General features: G+C 45.4%; 1 protein-coding gene across 1 annotated transcript in view; it reads right to left on the bottom strand.

Moving 5' to 3' along the window:
- Window positions 1–4,677, bottom strand: part of UBE2H (ubiquitin conjugating enzyme E2 H) — a 62,589-nt gene extending 57,912 nt beyond the window's left edge. The window contains exon 1 of the mRNA XM_070754498.1: window positions 4,266–4,677. Coding sequence (XP_070610599.1) covers window positions 4,266–4,318 — 53 coding nt within the window. The 5' untranslated portion in view covers window positions 4,319–4,677. The remainder of the gene's footprint in view (window positions 1–4,265) is intronic.
- Window positions 4,678–16,561: the final 11,884 nt, after the last annotated feature.

Here is a 16,561-nt window from a genome sequence, read left to right as displayed (position 1 = left end):
AGCGTGCAAAAAAAAATATATTACAGCCCGGTGACTCAGAGTGTGCAATTACTCAAATGAGGTTTTTTTTCAACCCCAAACACGGGAGGAAGTTTTGGCCCACTGATGGAGGACGAGGAGGAGGATCACCAACCTCAAAACTCCTGGTTTTGCAAGTAAAGGGTGTACACAAAGGCTTTGGCCCAGCCGGAGGCAAAATAGGAAGGCAGTGAGGGGGAAAACACAAGGAGAATTTTTGTAAAAAAAAGAAAGAAAAGAAAACCCAGCCCAAAACTAGCCAAAAAAAAAAGACACACACACACAACAGCTCCCAAAAAGGCTGGGCTGGCAAAGCCACGTTTGTTATTTCTCTCTTACCCACATCCCGTCGTCGCAAAGTCAAAATACTGGCTGGGCAACCCAAAGTCAAGATTATAGGGCAAAAGAGGCTGCACTTTTAAAGCAAAATGAACAGTGGAACGAAACTTGCAAAAAAATAAAAATAAAGCACAGGTCGCACACACCTAGGAGCAACAACGTGGATATTATCCAAGAAATTAAACCCGTTTATAGGAAGAGCGCCTTCATTGGAACGGAAGCCCGAATCAAAATCCGCTGCGCCTTCCTAACCATGGTTAGGCTTTAGGCCGGGTTGCGGTAGCCAAGGCCTGCGTTAAACCGAACCTTAACTATGAAAGAGAGAGAAAAGTGAAGCCAGGGAGGGAAACCACAGACAACAAAAGAGATCTATTTTGTCATTCCACGCAGACACACACACAAAAAAATCCTTGCAGGCCCAGGAGAAATTGGCCCAGCTCACTTAAAATACCAAGAATTATAATCAGAGGCCTGGCCAGAGAGCTTTTTTGCAAAGGATCTCTATGGTTCTTTTGTTGAACAGAAAAAGACCAGCAGCTTATTAGTCCAACGGGAGGGGATGTCAGGCTATTTTCCTTCTATTTCTGCCCCCAACCTCTACCCACCGTTGAATTAAACAGCGACCACACCACCAATATATGCCACACCGAATCGCGCACACACATAAATATATATATATATTTCACAGGTGCTATCTTTTGTCTGCAAAAAAATACATATTAAAAAGCCCAGTGTGATATCTTTAACGTTACAAACCACAAAGTGAACCGGTGGGGGAGATCGGTAGACGAGGGCCCAGTGGGTCTCCCAGAATCTCGCCTTTTCAAAAAAAATAATAATATGTAGATATAATGAGAATTTTTGGCACGGGAACAGCTGGAGTCCTAAGCCTTCTCTCTCCCTCCCCAACCAGCAGAAATTAACCATCCAATGCCATTTGTTATTGGAAGAACGACATGTATATGTAATTCCCCCGGATAAAAATAGCTTTGATTCCAGAGCAATCGCAAACCACTTCCTATTTATTAAAAACATTATTTATTTATTTTTTAAAAAGGGAAGATCTAGGCACCTTATCAAAGAACCGGTTTTTGTTGTTGGTTTTTCCCCCAAACAAAACGCGGAGGAGCTAAAAACATTGTGTGCCGGCCATATAAATAACCATTTGACCCCAGCAAACCCCAATCTAAATAAGTTTGTTTTATCTCTCCCAACTAAATGGCTATTTGTAACACCCACGTAGGCGCCCCCACCTCTTTACATACCTAATTCCTTCACGATTAAATTCTCCAGGGAGAGGTTAACCCATTCAATAAACATCTCCGAAGCGCATTTCTCTGGCTGGCTCTTGTCAAATTGCAACCAATCTGTCTTCCCCCCTCCACCACCTAATAAACAGGACGATTAACACACAACAATTCTACAAAGCAACGTAATAATTCGGCACCTTTCTCTCTCCCCCGGCCACCCCACTCCGGCCCACCATATCCACAACGGTCAAAATCTTGTTAGGCCAAGAACGAAAATAGGAAAAATAAAATAAAATTAATCCAGATTTAGAAAGAAATCTCCAGCGAAGTGTTACATAAAACAACAACAACAACAAAATAAAACCAGCAGCAGGACGAGGAGAGGAATGAGAGGCTAAGAGTGTTTTGGAATTGTTTTTTTCCACCAAACCAGGGTTACTCCAAGCCCATTAACCAGGTTTAATTTCTAACACCAACCCTCCTCTTTAATTTTGCTGGCATCAGAAGCCACCCGAACTAAATTAAGGAACTAGTAACACAACATTATCAGACAAGGATCATCCCATGGTAACTGTCAACAACCTGCCTCCCCAAAAACCTGGTTTGTCCCAAACTCCTTCTTACCCTTCCCCAACCAGGTAGTTGAAGGTGGAAACTGCTGGAGGGAGTTGGGTCTTATATTATCATTGTTATTGACATTATTGTTTTATTTATTAAACATGAAACTCAATCAACTGAACATTTAATATTTCACATTGTTATTGATATTATTATTAAATGGATTGTTATACTATCCCTCCCCCCCCCCCAAAATGAAGAGGTATAAAAAAAAACTGGTTGAAAATAAACCAGTTTTCTTGCTTTCCTCCCATCCTGGCTTGTTTAATCTAAGATAAATTCTCCACCACCAGAGGGGATACGGAGGACAATAAAATGTGCCCCCCCACACATATATATACCCCAGCCTCAAAGAGACCCGTGCAATAAGGAGAATTGTGATTTTGTTTTCCTAACACTCCCCACCGTGGTTACTATAGGGAGAAACTATAGGTGTTGTTGGGGGGGAGAGGGCTGTTGGCTGGGGAATGAGGATAGGGGGGGGTCCATTATTTGCTCATTTGTGAGGAGGGGGGGGATTTTCAGGGAAATGGGGGGGGGAGAGAGAAGGAAAGGAGAAATAAATATTGGGGGGGGGGTTGTTTTTGTAATAAAAGGTTTCCACCCGAACAGGAGGGGAAAATGTCTCCCGGTTTTGGGGTGGGGAGGGGGAAGAGAGGCTTATAAATATAATAAGTTGAATTAAATTAAGGGGCCCCCCTCGCCTTCAAAGGGGGGGAAATAGGAGGCAGCCCACCACAGGGATGGAGGGGGTTCATTTTTTGGCTTCCACAACAGGGCCTCTTTTGAGGCCTTGGTGGGTTTACCGGATAAGCGGAGACCCCTGAAGGAATTTGAGGAAGGGGGGGTGTCCAATGTGTCTCTCAAAAGGTGTTTTTAACCCCCCACCCCACTCTTGGCTACCTTAACCCTCTTTTTTAAAAGGGGGGGACAAATAAAACAAACACCCCCCTCCCCAACTCCAGCTCTCTCCTTCCTTGCAAATCCTGACCCTTTGCCTGCCCCCCAAAAAATTTGGCAGCCCCCTACCGTGCCAAAGGGGGGGGCTGGTTTTCTCCCCCCCCCCCTTTTAGGGGGGGATCAAGAGTTTGGGATATTGGGGAAGGGAGAGGGAAACAAGGCCCTGCTCTCCAGTTTGGGGGGGGGTTCCTGTTCCCCAGGCTCTAGTTTGGGGGTGGAGTAGGGGGGTTCTCTAGTTTGAGGGGATTCCTGTTCCCCAGGCTCTGGTTTGGGAGTGGGGTCCTCTAGTTAGGGGGGGTTCCTGCTCTCCAGGCTTTAGTTTGGGGCTGGAGTGAGGGGGGGTCCCCTAGTTTTTTCCCCTGTTCCTCAGGCTCTAATTTGGGGGGTGGAGTGGGAGGGTCCCCTAGTTTAGGGGGGTTCCTGCTCCCCAGGCTCTAATTTTTGGGGGGGTCCTCTAGTTTAGGGTGGGGGGTTCCAATTCCCCAGTCTCTAGTTTGGGGGTAAAGTGGGGGGTATCTTCTAGTTTAGGGGGGTTCCTGTTCCCCAGAGTCTAATTTGGGGGTGAGGGTGGGGTCCTCTAGTTTAGGGGGGGTTCCTGCTTCCCAGGCTTTAGTTTGGGGGTGGAGTGAGGGGGGTCCTCTAGTTTAAGAGGGGTTCCTACTCCCCAGTCTCTATTTTGAGGGTGAAGTGGAGGTGTCTTCTAGTTTTGGGGGGGGTCCTGTTCCCAAGGCTCCAATCTGGGGGTGGTGGTGGGGTCCTCTAGTTTAAGGTGGGGGGTTTCTATTTCCCAGGCTCTAGTTTGGGCTGTGGAGTGAAGGGGGGGTCCTCTAGTTTGGGGGGTGGGGAGGGGGATTCCCATTCATCCCCCTCCCCAAAAGAAAACCTCCAGGAGCCCCCCCCTCCCTTTCACTGCTTCTGCAAGGGGAGCCCTCCCTCCTTCCCTCAGTCCTTCTCCGAGGAGGGGGGTTGTTGTTTCTCTGCCTCCCCTCCCATACTCACAGGCGAGGGGTGGGGGGCACAGGAGCCCCCCCTCCTCGTTCTCCCTCCCTCCCCCCCTTATTTTTTCTCCAGGAAGGATACAGCTTGACCACGTCGGTGTCCATCCGCCTCTTGCCCGGGCTGGGGGAGGACATGGTGCCCCCCCGGCCGGCGGCCCCTCCCGGGCGGAGTCTCGAGCGAGGCCTGTCAGGACCCCCCTCGGCGCGCGGGGACTTGGTGGGGGGGGGCGTCGAGAACGCTTCGTCGGGGAGGGGGCCCGCGGTGCGCCTGCGCGGAGGAGGCCTCCCTGGCGGCCCCTCCCTTCGGGAGCCGGCTCTTCCTGGCCCGCGGCTGCTGCTGCCCCCCCCCCTCCGCTGCCGCCGCCGCTTCTCCTTCTCCTTCCTCCGCCGCCGCTGCTTCCTGCGCCCGCCCGCACCCCAATCGCCGCCGCTGCTGCTTCTTCTCTCTCTTTCGGCCGCTCGCTCGGCTCTGCCAAAGCCTCTCGCTCGGGCTCCTGACGTCACCCACAGTGACCTCATCGCCCAGCGCTGGCCTTATTGGGCGGGAGGGGAGCCGCGCCCACTTTGGGGCGGAGGCTTTCGCCCCCTCGAGAGGCACGCCGGGAGTGGTAGTTTCTCTCTGCTGTTTTGAGGCTTCGGAGCTTTTTTCCAGGCCTTCTCCTGTCAGACCCGGGTTCAAATCCTCGACTTGCGACCTCAGAGTTTCTGTGGATGGTTTGTTCCAGGGAGCTTTGGCCTTTCTGGCCGCGGTTGTTAAGTGAAGCACGGCCGCTGTTAAAGGAGTAACGCCGTCGTTAAATGAATTTGGCTTTGTTCCATTGACTTTGCTCGATGGAAGGTCGCAAAGTGGGATATAATAATAATTAATAATAATTTATTAGACTTGTAGGCCGCCCCTCTCCAAAAACTCTAAACGCTAAATTGCGCTCACCACTGTGGCTCATAAGTGCTGGCAGGTCCAACGCGATTTTGCTTCTGCACCTGTGGAGGTAGCAACATCGTGCATGGAACCACAGGTATGCCTGTGTTTCAGCATGCGCAGAAGCAAAAAAAAACCCTCGCCGAAACATGGGCGCACTTGTGGCTCCATGCGCGATGTTGCTACCTCCACAGATGCAGAAGCAAAATTGCACTGGTCCCGCAAGCACTTATGAGCCGCCGCGGCAAGTGCAATGTAGCGTTATTAGCCCACTGCCACCCCTGGGAAACTTCAACCGTCATAAATATGAAGTGGCCAAACTTTTCAGGTCACAAAAGGGGAACATAAGACAATTTTTAAAAGTAATGATTCTATTAATTGGCTTAGGAATGTTTTATATTGTATCTTTTTATCGGAATGTTGCGAGCTGCCCCGAGTCCAATCAATCAATCAATAAACATATAATAATAATTAATAATTTATTGGATTTGTATGCCGCCCTTCTCTGTAGACTCGGGGCGGCTAACAACAATGATAAAAAACAGCATGTAGAAATCCAATTAATAAAACAACTAAAAACCCTTATTATAAAACCAAACGTACACGCAAACATACCATGCATAACTTGTAATGGCCTAGGCCCTAGGGGGAAGGAATATCTCAACTCCCCCATGCCTGGCGGTATAAGTGAGTCTTGAGTAGTTTATGTAAGACAGGGAGGGTGGGGGCAGTTCTAATCTCTGGAAGGAGTTGGTTCCAGAGGGCCGGGGCCGCCACAGAGAAGGCTCTTCCCCTGGGGCCCACCAAACGACATTGTTTAGTCAACGGGACTCAGTTGCCAAACGCCTGCATTTTCTCACTCATGTGGCCAGATGGTCATAAGTGTGAGAAACAGTCATCAAGTCACTTTTCAGTCCTGTTGTGACTTCCAATGGTCATTAAGTGAACTATTGTAAGTCGAAGGCTAGCTGTACACATGTCACCCTCTCTTTATTTTCAGGCAAGGCTTCATTAATTTCTTTCACTAACTTCATAGAAACATAAAAGATTGACGGCAGAAAAAGACCTGGTCCATCTAGTCTGCTGCCCTTATACTATTTCCTGCATTTTATCATGGGGGTTGCTGCAGTAGTCGTAACTGTAAAAAAGGGTCATAAGTTGCTTTTTTTTTCAGTGCCGTTGTAATTTTGGTCACTGAACTAAGTGTTGTATGTCGAGGACTACTTATATGGTATTGGAAATCTGGCTCACAATGAACGATTTAAAGGACGGAATATATAAGCAGGGCTCTAATGCAGTATAAAAATGACATAATTTGGAAAGCACAGGATAAATTTAAAAAATAGTTTTATTTACTTACTTGCTTACTTATTTGTCAAAAGATGTACAAGGTAGTAGGTACTGGTAGAAACATAAACATTAGCAAAGTACATACAGACTTAATGAACTCAATCTGTATAGTCTGGAGGACGGAAGGGAAAGGGGGGACATGATCGAAACATTTAAATATGTTAAAGGGTTAAATAAGTGCTTCTCATAGGAAACTGAACCCAAGGACAAGGGGCCACAATCTGAGGTTAGATGGGGGAAAGGTCAGAAGCAACATGAGAAAATATTATTTGACTGAAAGAGGAGTAGATGCTTGGAACAAACTTCCAGCAGACGTGGTTGGTAAATCCACAGGAACTGAATTGAAACATGCCTGGGATAAACATAGATCCATCCTAAGATAAAATACAAGAAAGTGTATAAGGACACACTGGATGGACCAGGAGGTCTTTTTCTGCTGTCAATCTTCTATGTTTCTATGTACAGGTCAATTAGGCAATAGGACAGGGACAGGAGGCACACTGGTGCGCTTATGTACGCCCCTTACAGATCTCTTAGGAATGGGGTGAGGTCCACAATAGACAATCTAAGGGTAAAGTTTTGGGGGTTTGGGGAACAAACCACAGAGTCAGGTAGTACATTCCAGGCATTGATCACTGTTACTAAAGTCATATTTTCTGCAATCGATTTTGGAGCAGTTTATATCGAGTTTGAATCTACTGTGTGCTCCTGTATTGTTGCAGTTGAGGCTGAAGTAGTCATTGTCAGGTAGGACATTATAATAGATGATTTTATGAACTTCATTTAGATCAGATTGAAGGCAACGTAGTTCTAAACTATCTAAGCCCAAAATGTCAATGGAATAAGGCATTCTTTTGCGAGCAGAGGAGTTGAGGACTCTTCTTGTGAAATATTTCTGGACTTTCCCGATTGTATCTGTTCTGTCGGGCTCTCTGGTAGACTCCTCCCAAAAATTCACAGGTACAAATTTCAGACACACACACGTTTGAAAATTCAAAACAATGTTCTTTATAATGAAAATTCCCTTAACCTAAGCCCTCTTCTGGTATAGCCAAAAGCACTGGTCTCCAAACAAACTGGTAATGTGTACAAGTCCCTTATCAGTTCTGAGATACTTAGCTTGCAGCTGTGAGGCAATTCACAGTCCTTCTTCTTCCACAAAGTGAAACACACTTTGCTCTGGTTTAGTTTCAAAGCGGGGGGAAATCAGCACACAAAAGGTCAAAGTCAGCAAAGCAGTCACGAAACACAACCATCAGATAATCCTCCACAATGGCCAAACCCACAGGCTGCTCTTTATAGCAGCCTCACTAATGACCACAGCCCCACCCAACTACAGGTGGCCTCATTTTCTTTGATAATAATCTCTCAGTTGTTGCTGCCTATGCATCGCTCTCCCCATGCGTGGCTGTATCATTAACTCTTGTTCTGAATCCAAGGAGGAGCTAGATAATTGATCTCCTTCTGAGCTGTCTGCCACACTCTCCTCCTCCCTGTCACTCATGTCTTCTTGGTCAGAGGAGCCTTCATCATCAGATTCCACTGGGGGCAAAACAGGCCTGCAGCATGTGGATGTCTCCCCCACACCCACAGTCCTTGGGGCAGGAGCTGGGCCAGAGCTCACCACAACAGTATTAATGTCCGATATGCAGTGCAGGTTCCAGATAGGTGAGCTGTATTCAAGGATTGGTCTGGCAAATGTTTTGTATGCTCTGGTTAGCAGTTTAATATTGCCAGAGAAGAAACTATGCAAGATTAGGTTAACAACTCTTAGCGCCTTTTTGACAATGTTGTTACAGTGGGCTCTGGCACTTAGGTCGTTAGATAGGAGTACTCCAAGATCCTTATCAGGAAAGACTTCATGGACTCAATCTGTAGAAGGGAAAGTGGGGATATGTTGAAACATTTAAATATGTTAAAGGGTTAAATAAGGTCCAGGAGGGAAGTGTTTTTATTGGGAAAGTGAATCCAAGGACAAGTGGGCACAATCTGAGGTGAGTTGGGGGAAAGAATCAGAAGCAACGTGAGAAAATATGGTTTTACTGAAAGAGTAGTAGATGCTTGGAACTAACATCCAACAGATGTGGTTGGTAAATCCACAGGAACTGAATTTAAACATGCCTGTGATAAACATAGACCCATGCTCAGATAAAATACAGGAAATAATATAAGGGCAGACTAGATGGACCAGGAGGTCTTTTTCTGCCATCCAATATTCTATGTTTCTATCTATCTATCTATCTATCTATCTATCTATCTATCTATCTATCTATCTATCTATCTATCTATCTATCTATCTATCTAATCTATCTACCTACCTACCTACCTACCTACCTACCTACTTACTTATTAGATTTGTATGCCGCCCCTCTCCGAAGACTTGGGGCGGCTAACAACAATAAAAAAGACAATGTAAACAAATCTAATATTAAAAATAATCCAAAAAACCCCCAATTTAAAGAACCAATCCTACATGCAAGCATACCATGTATAAATTCTATAAGCCTAGGGGGAAGGGGAAATTTCAATTCCCCCATGCCTGACGACCGTTTCTATCTTTCTTTAGAGTGAGGGTCCTCTACAACAGTGTTTCCCAACCTTGGTAAATTAAAAATATCTGGACTTCAACTCCCAGAATTCCCCAGCCAGCATCCACTGGCTGGTGAATTCTGGGAGTTGAAGTCCAAATATCTTCAAGTTGCCACGGTTGGGAAACACTGCTCTACAAGGTTGTGTCCTCCAAGTTTGTATTTTGTGTTCTGATTATTTTCGCCAATGTGCAAGACAGGGCATTTGTTGATTGCAAGGAATTAAAATACTTTCCTTGCAAGCCCAAATCAAGGAATCTCCAACAGGTGCTGGAAAGATCTGACTAAACCTTTTTTTTTTTAAAGGAATGGAGACATCCGGCAAAGGGTGTGCGAAGGTAACTTGGTTTAAATAAAGCGACGTCTTATTAAAACCACAACAGAAACACCTGCCTGAGTCGTAAACATTTGCAAATGCCGTACGAACAAGGCGTAAACTGCTGCAGGGCTCGGCCACAGTAGCCCGGATGTAGGTTTAAGAGGAAGGACAAGTACAGGTTTGTTATCTCCCAGTGCCATAAGTTGAACATCTGCAATACTCCCTCGCAGCAGCGGGGCCTCCGAGCTTCTTTGCCCAAGTGATAATTGGAAGACGAGCCTCTCTCGGATCGGCCTTAAAAAAAGAGCAGACTAGCAAACTAGGATGAGAACCTGGTTTGTGAATTGCAGAGGCCAGGATTCCTATCTGATCGTGGGAGGTGGATGAGAACAGCTTACTAAAGTGGGAAAACGTGCAGAAATATGAACCCCTTTGCAGCTGTGCAAAGAAAGTGGGGTTTAGCGTGGCTGACCATGAACGTTGGTTTAATGTTTGCCTTCCAACAGGATTTCCACGAGTCATTTGGACAAGAATGTCGGCATTGTTTCCGAATATTGAAATAGAATTCTTTCTTGGCCAAGTGGGATTGGACACACAAGGAATTTGTCTTTGGTGCAGATGCTCTCAGTGGACATAAAAGAAAATATAGATTTGTCAAAAAACATGAAGTACAACACTTAATGATTGTCATAGGGATCAAATAAGCAATGGAGAAACAATCAATATTAATAAAAATCTTAAGGATACAAGCAATAACGTACAATCATACAGTCCTAAGTGGGAGTAGATAGGTGATAGGAACGATGAGAAAAAACTAGTAGAAATAGAAGTGCAGACTTAGTAAAATGTTTGACAGTGTTTAGGGAATTATTTGTTTAGCAGAGTGAGGGCGTTCGGGGGGAACTGTTCTTGTGTCTAGTTGTCTTGGTGTGCACTACTATTTCTACTAGTTTTTTCTCATCATTCCCATCACCCACTTCCTCCCACTTATGACTATATGACTGTCACTTGTTGCTTGTATCCTCAAGATTTTTACTAATATTGTTTCTTCATTGCTTATTTAATCCCTATGACAAACATTGTGTTGTACCACTTGATTCTTGACAAATGTCTCTTTTCTTTTATGTACACTGAGAGCATCTGCAGCAAAGAAAAATTCTTTGCATGTCCAATCATACTTGGCCAATAAAGGATTCTGTTCTATTCTGTTCTGTGCTATGCTACTCTATGCTATTCTATATGTTATGCTATGCTATTCTATGCTATTCTACTCTATGCTATTCTATGCTATGCTATGCTGTTCTACTCTACTCTTTTCTACAGTCCAGTCCAGCACAGTCCAATTCATTACAGTCCATTCTGCTCAAATATTTTTATTCTATTCTATTCTATTCATTCTATTCTGTTCTATTCTATACTATTATACTCTAGGCTATGCTATTCTATGCTATTCTATTCTATGCTATTTTATTCTATTCTACTCTACTCTTTTCTAGTCAAGTCCAGTCCAATTCATTACAGTCCATTCTGCTCAAATATTTCTATTCCATTCCATTCCATTCTAAAACAAACTAGCTTCTTCTTCAGGCGTGAAGGATTTAGACAGCTCGTCTATCAAGGGAGCCTAATTGATGGACCGGCCCGGGGATTCCGATCCTTTTCGGACTCTCCTCCATCCGTCATCCACCCGCCTGGGACATCCTGCCACGAGCGACGAGTTCACGACCGGCCTCGCCTGGCCACCCAGGTGCCGATGACACGCCAGGCCGACGGGCTGGGCTGGCAGGTGTGCCTGGATCTTTGCCCAGAGCACGGGAGGAATCGCCGCGCCACCTCGCCAGGCTGCCATCCCTGCCGGAAACAGGGAGGATGGGGAGGAGGGAAAAGACGGCAACCTGCAGAACCGGCTCGGTGGCCTCTGGCTTGCGTCACGCAGCTACGCCGGGCGGCTCAAGGCCTGAGCCTCCTTTGCATCGCGGTAGGCCGTCCTCGGCTTACAACGGCAAGTTCATTGACCGGAGTTAACAATGTTGCTGTAAAAAAGGCGACTTAGGATCATTTTTTTCACACAACCTCTGCAATGTCTCCATGGTGATAAGAGAGTCCTTGATTTATGATGGTTCATTTAGTGACGGTTCAAAGTTACAACGGCACTGTAAAAAAGACGATTTGGGATCGTTTTTTTCACCTTACCGACTATTGTAGCCTCCCCTGTGGTCATACGGGGAGTCCTCGATTTATGACAGTTCATTTAGTGACTGTTCAAGGAAGGAAGGAAAGAAGGAACAGAGGGAAGGAAGCAAAGAAAATAGAGGAGGGTGGGAGGGAGGGAGGCAAGCAGCCAGGAAATGAGGAAAGAGAAAAGAGAAGGGAGCGAGTGTCGAGGGAAGGAAGGAAGGAACAGAGGGAAGGAAGCAAAGAAAATAGAATAGGGAGGGAAGGAGGAAGGCAGGAAGGAGGGAAGGAAAGAATGAAGAGGGAAGTAAGGGAGGAAGAGAGGGAGGGCGGAAGGAAAGAAATAGGGAAGGGAAGGAGGAATGCAGGAAGAAAGGAAAGGAAGGAAAGAGGGAAGGGAGGGAGGAAGGAAGGGAGGGAAGGAGGAAGAAAGGAAAGAAAGGAGGGAAGGAAAGAAAGAAGAGGAAGAGAGGGAGGAAGGAAAATAGGGAAGGAAGGAAGGAAAGGAAAGAGGGAGGAGAGGGAGGAAGGAAGGAACGAAGGAAAAGAGGGAAGGAAGGACAGAAAAAAGGGGAAAGATGGAGGAAGGAAAATAGAGGAGGGAGGGAGGAAGGAAGGAAAGAAGGAAGGAAGAAAAGAGGGAAGGGGCCGTAGTGGCACAGTGGTTAGAATGCGATATTGTGGGCTAACTCTGCTGACAGCCAACTGTTCGATTCTCACTAGCTCAAGGTCAACTCAGCCTTCCGTCCTTCCAAGGTGGGTAAAATGAGGACAAGGGGCAAGAGGCTAACTCTGTAAACCACTGTCCAAGCGGCATTGACGTCTGCTACTCATGCTCATTCCAGCTTTATAATGCAGCCTGGCACTTTTTATTCCCATATCCATTAGAAAAGAAATATATTTTAAAAAAACCCCTTTTCTATAGATTTTCCGCAGGGGACGGTTTCTGCTTTTGTCATCGCCTGGCGACAAAAGAGCTTTGATTTCATGGCAAGGCTTCAAAATGCCCCACGATTGAATTCTTTCAGCGTTTCCTGACTATAGTACTTGAATACCAGTAGTGGGAAAAGCAGATGATTTCAAAAGAACCAACTTAGAACCTGAAGTGGAAATTTAGGGGAAGCATTTTTTTTCTTTGCAGAAATGTGGTGTTTTTTTCCTGGTAACAATGCAGGAATAATCCCATAACAGCAACAGACTTCCACATGTAGAGGCTATACCGAAGCCATTGGTTAATTAAGGTTACGTGATTAATCAATTAAGGTTTAATTAATTGGGTTTTTCAGAGGGATAGAAGCAGCCTCAAACAGAAACCTAGAAACCTAGAAGATTGGCGGCAGAAAAAGACCTCCTGGTCCACCTAGTCTGCCCTTATACTATTTCCTGTATTTTATCTTAGGATGGATCGATGTTTATCCCAGGCCTGTTTAAATTCAGTTCCTGTGGATTTACCAACCATGTCTACTGGAAGTTTGTTCCAAGCATCTACTACTCTTTCAGTCAAATAATATTTTCTCATGTTGGCTTCTTCTCTTTCCAACTAACCTCAGATTGTGCCCCCTAGTTCTTGTATTCCCTCTCCTGTTAAAAACACTTCCCTCCTGAACCTTATTTAACCCTTTGACATATTTAAATGTTTCGATTGTGTCCCCCCTTTCCCTTCTGTCCTCCAGACTATACACATGGAGTTCATGAAGTTTTTCCTGATAAGTTTTATGCTTAAAACCTTCCACCATTTTTCTAGCCCATCGTTTGACCCGTCCAGTTTTATCCATATCTTTTTGTAGGTGAGGTCTCCAGAACACAGTACTCCAAATGGGGTCTCACCAGGGCTCTATACAGTGGGATCACAATCTCCCTCTTCCTGCTTGTTATACCTCTAGCTATGCAGCCAAGCATCCTACTTGCTTTCCCTACCACCTGACCACACTGTTCACCCATTTTGAGACTGTCTGAAATAACTACCCCTGAATCCTTCTCTTCTGAAGTTTTTGCTAACATAGAACTGCTTGAAAAAGATATGGATCAAATTGAAGACGGGCTACAAAAATGATGGAAGGTCTTCAGCATAAAACTTATCAGGAAAGACTTCATGAACTCAATTTGTAGAGTCTGGAGGACAGAAGGGAAAAGGGGGGACATGATTGAAACATTTAAATATATTAAAGGGTTAAATAAGGTTCAGGAGGGAAGTGTTTTAAATAGGAAAGTGAATACAAGAACAAGGGGCCACAATCTGAGGTTAGTTGGGGGAAAGATCAGAAGCAACCTGAGAAAATATTATTTGACTGAAAGAGTAGTAGATGATTGGAAGAAACTTCCAGCAGACATGGTTGGTAAATTCACACTCACTGAATTTAAACCTGCCTGGGATAAACTTATATCCATCCTAAGATAAAATACAGGAAATAGCATAAGGGCAGACTAGATGGACCAGGAGGTCTTTTTCTGCCGTCAATCTTCTATGCTTTCTATGTTTTTTGGGGATTCCTCCCACAAAGTTTCCCCCAATTTTTGGCACGCTTGAACCTCTGTTCTTTGGGGGTTTTCCCCTTTCGGGGAATCAGTAACATTTCTCCTGACTCAGTTTCCTCGGTGGGCGTTGCGTGATGATGCCAGGCAATGTGCCAAGCTACGTGGGCTGAGGCTGCCACGCGCCCTTGGCATTAATCCCTCGGACTTCCGGGGTTGCGGCCAACACGAAACGCCCTTAAGGGGAAATGCTCCACGTGTCGGGATTCGCCTGCCAAGGTGTGTCTCATTATCACGCCGTGAAAAATTGTCCTCTGGCGACGAAGCGACGAGTGAGTGGCATGGGTGTTATGTTGTTTTGATTCTCTTTCCGGCCGAATGTCTCATACAGCGACTCACCTGGCAAACGGCTCCCCAAGATGATTTTCCTGAAAGGCAACTTTTCCCTTTGAATATGTTTCGCTTCTCATCCAACAAAGCTTCTGCGGTTCTGATTAGAACCGAAGAAACATCTTGGGATGAAGAGGGAAAAATTCTCAAAAGGAAGGGGGGAAAAAAGAGAATGTCCAGTTGCCTTTTGGAAAAAGTTCTGATCAGAACCGAAGAAGCTTCTTGGAACGAGGAGCGAAACGTTTTCAAAGGAAACAAAAAAAAATGAGATTGTCCAGTTGCCTTTTGGAAAAAGTTCCGATCAGAACCAAAGAAGCTTCTTGGAACGAGGAGTGAAACGTTTTCAAAAGGGGGGAAAAAAAGAGAATGTCCAGTTGCCTTTTGGAAAAAATTCTGATCAGAACTGAAGAAACAACTTGGAATGAGGAGCGAAACGTTTTCAAAGGAAACAAAAAAAAATATGAGATTGTCCAGTTGCCTTTTGGAAAAACTTCCAATCAGAATCGAAGATGCTCTTCGGAGGAGAAACCAAATGTTTTAATTTTGGCTTTCATTGCTTCTTTCGTAATTTCTACCCTGGCATGAGATGATGACATAGCACCGAAAATGCTGGGCTAATCTAGGAAGATCCAGGTTCAAATCTATCCTCAGACCTGGGATGACTTTGAGAGGTTTCTCTCTCTTGGCCTAGCTTGTCCGATAACTCCCATGAGAAAAGTGTGAGACACGTCACAAAATGCAAAGTAAACAGACCCGGATCCTGTTATTTATTTTATACAAACACTGCACAACACATTAGAATGTCCAGCTCTGCATGAAATGGGTTTGGGGTCCAGCTGTGAAAGGGCTCTCACCTGTACACCTGTAAGCTTGGCTGCTTTAATTTAATTAAATTTATTAAATTTTATAAGCCGCCCAACTCCTTCTGGACTCTTTAGGCCCGTGATGGTGAACCTACAGCACATGTGACGGAAGGGGCACACAGAGCCATCTCTCTCGACACGCCAGCCGTTGCTTATAGCTAGAGGTCTAACAAGCAGGAAGAGGGAGATTGTGATCCCGCTGTATAGAGCGCTGGTGAGACCCCATTTGGAATAATACTGTGTCCAGTTCTGGAGACCTCGCCTACAAAAAGAGATGGATAAAATTGAACGGGTCCAAAGACAGGTGGAAGGTCTTAAGCATCAAACTTATCAGGAAAGACTTTAATGAACTCCATCTGTCTACTCTGGAGGACAGAATGGAAAGTTGGGACATGATCGAAGCATTTAAATATGTTAAAGGGCTAAATAAGGTCCAGGAGGGAAGTGTTTTTAATAGGAAAGTGAATACAAGAACAAGGGGACACAATCTGAGGTTAGTTGGGGGAAAGATCAGAAGCCATGTGAGAAAACATTGAGTAGTAGATGCTTGGAACTTCCAGCAGACAAGGTCAGTAAATCCACAGTCACTGAATGTAAACATGCCTGGGATAAACATAGATCCATCCTAAGATAAAATACAGGAAATGGTATAGGGGCAGACGAGATGGACCTGGAGGTCTTTTTCTGCCCTCAATCTTCTATGTTTCTATGTGGTTCTTCCAGGTTCTGGCGCGCCAGATGCTTTCCATTTTCTGGTGCACATGTACTGATGCATGTGCGCACATCAAACCGGAATATCATCTTTTTGTCATGCGCATGCACATCAAATGGCTGCTCTTCCGGCTTCCGGAATGTACATGCACGCCACGCTGCTGGTCATCATGCACACATGTAAATGGAAGACCAGGTGACATGTGCCCCAGGCAGCTGCTCTTCCAAATTCCGGCACATGTGCTCCTGTTTCGGCATTTGGTGTCGAAAAGGTTCACCAACGCTGCTTTAGGCGGCTGCTAATAGCCGCAACTTAGTATTTATGGCAGGAGTGTCTAGCTTTGTCAACTTTTAAGGCTGGTGGACGGCAACTCCCAGAATTCCCCAGCCAGCACATATCTGCCCTGGGGAATTCTGGGAGTTGAAGTCCACCCGGCATAGCTGGATAGGGAGAATTCTGGGAGTTGAAGTCCACCGGTCTTAAAAAGTTAACTGACATTGGAGACCCTAGTTTTGAGGGAAGTTCTCCCCAGTTTTTCTCCAGGGTGAAAGGCAATTTTTGACCTTTTTCGAATGACACAACGGTTGGAG

Source organism: Erythrolamprus reginae, chromosome 6 (genome assembly GCF_031021105.1).
Source record: "Erythrolamprus reginae isolate rEryReg1 chromosome 6, rEryReg1.hap1, whole genome shotgun sequence".
Lineage (NCBI taxonomy): Eukaryota > Metazoa > Chordata > Lepidosauria > Squamata > Dipsadidae > Erythrolamprus > Erythrolamprus reginae.
The sequence above is the reverse complement of the archived record's forward strand: the minus strand, read 5'-3'. Positions and strand labels throughout refer to the sequence as shown.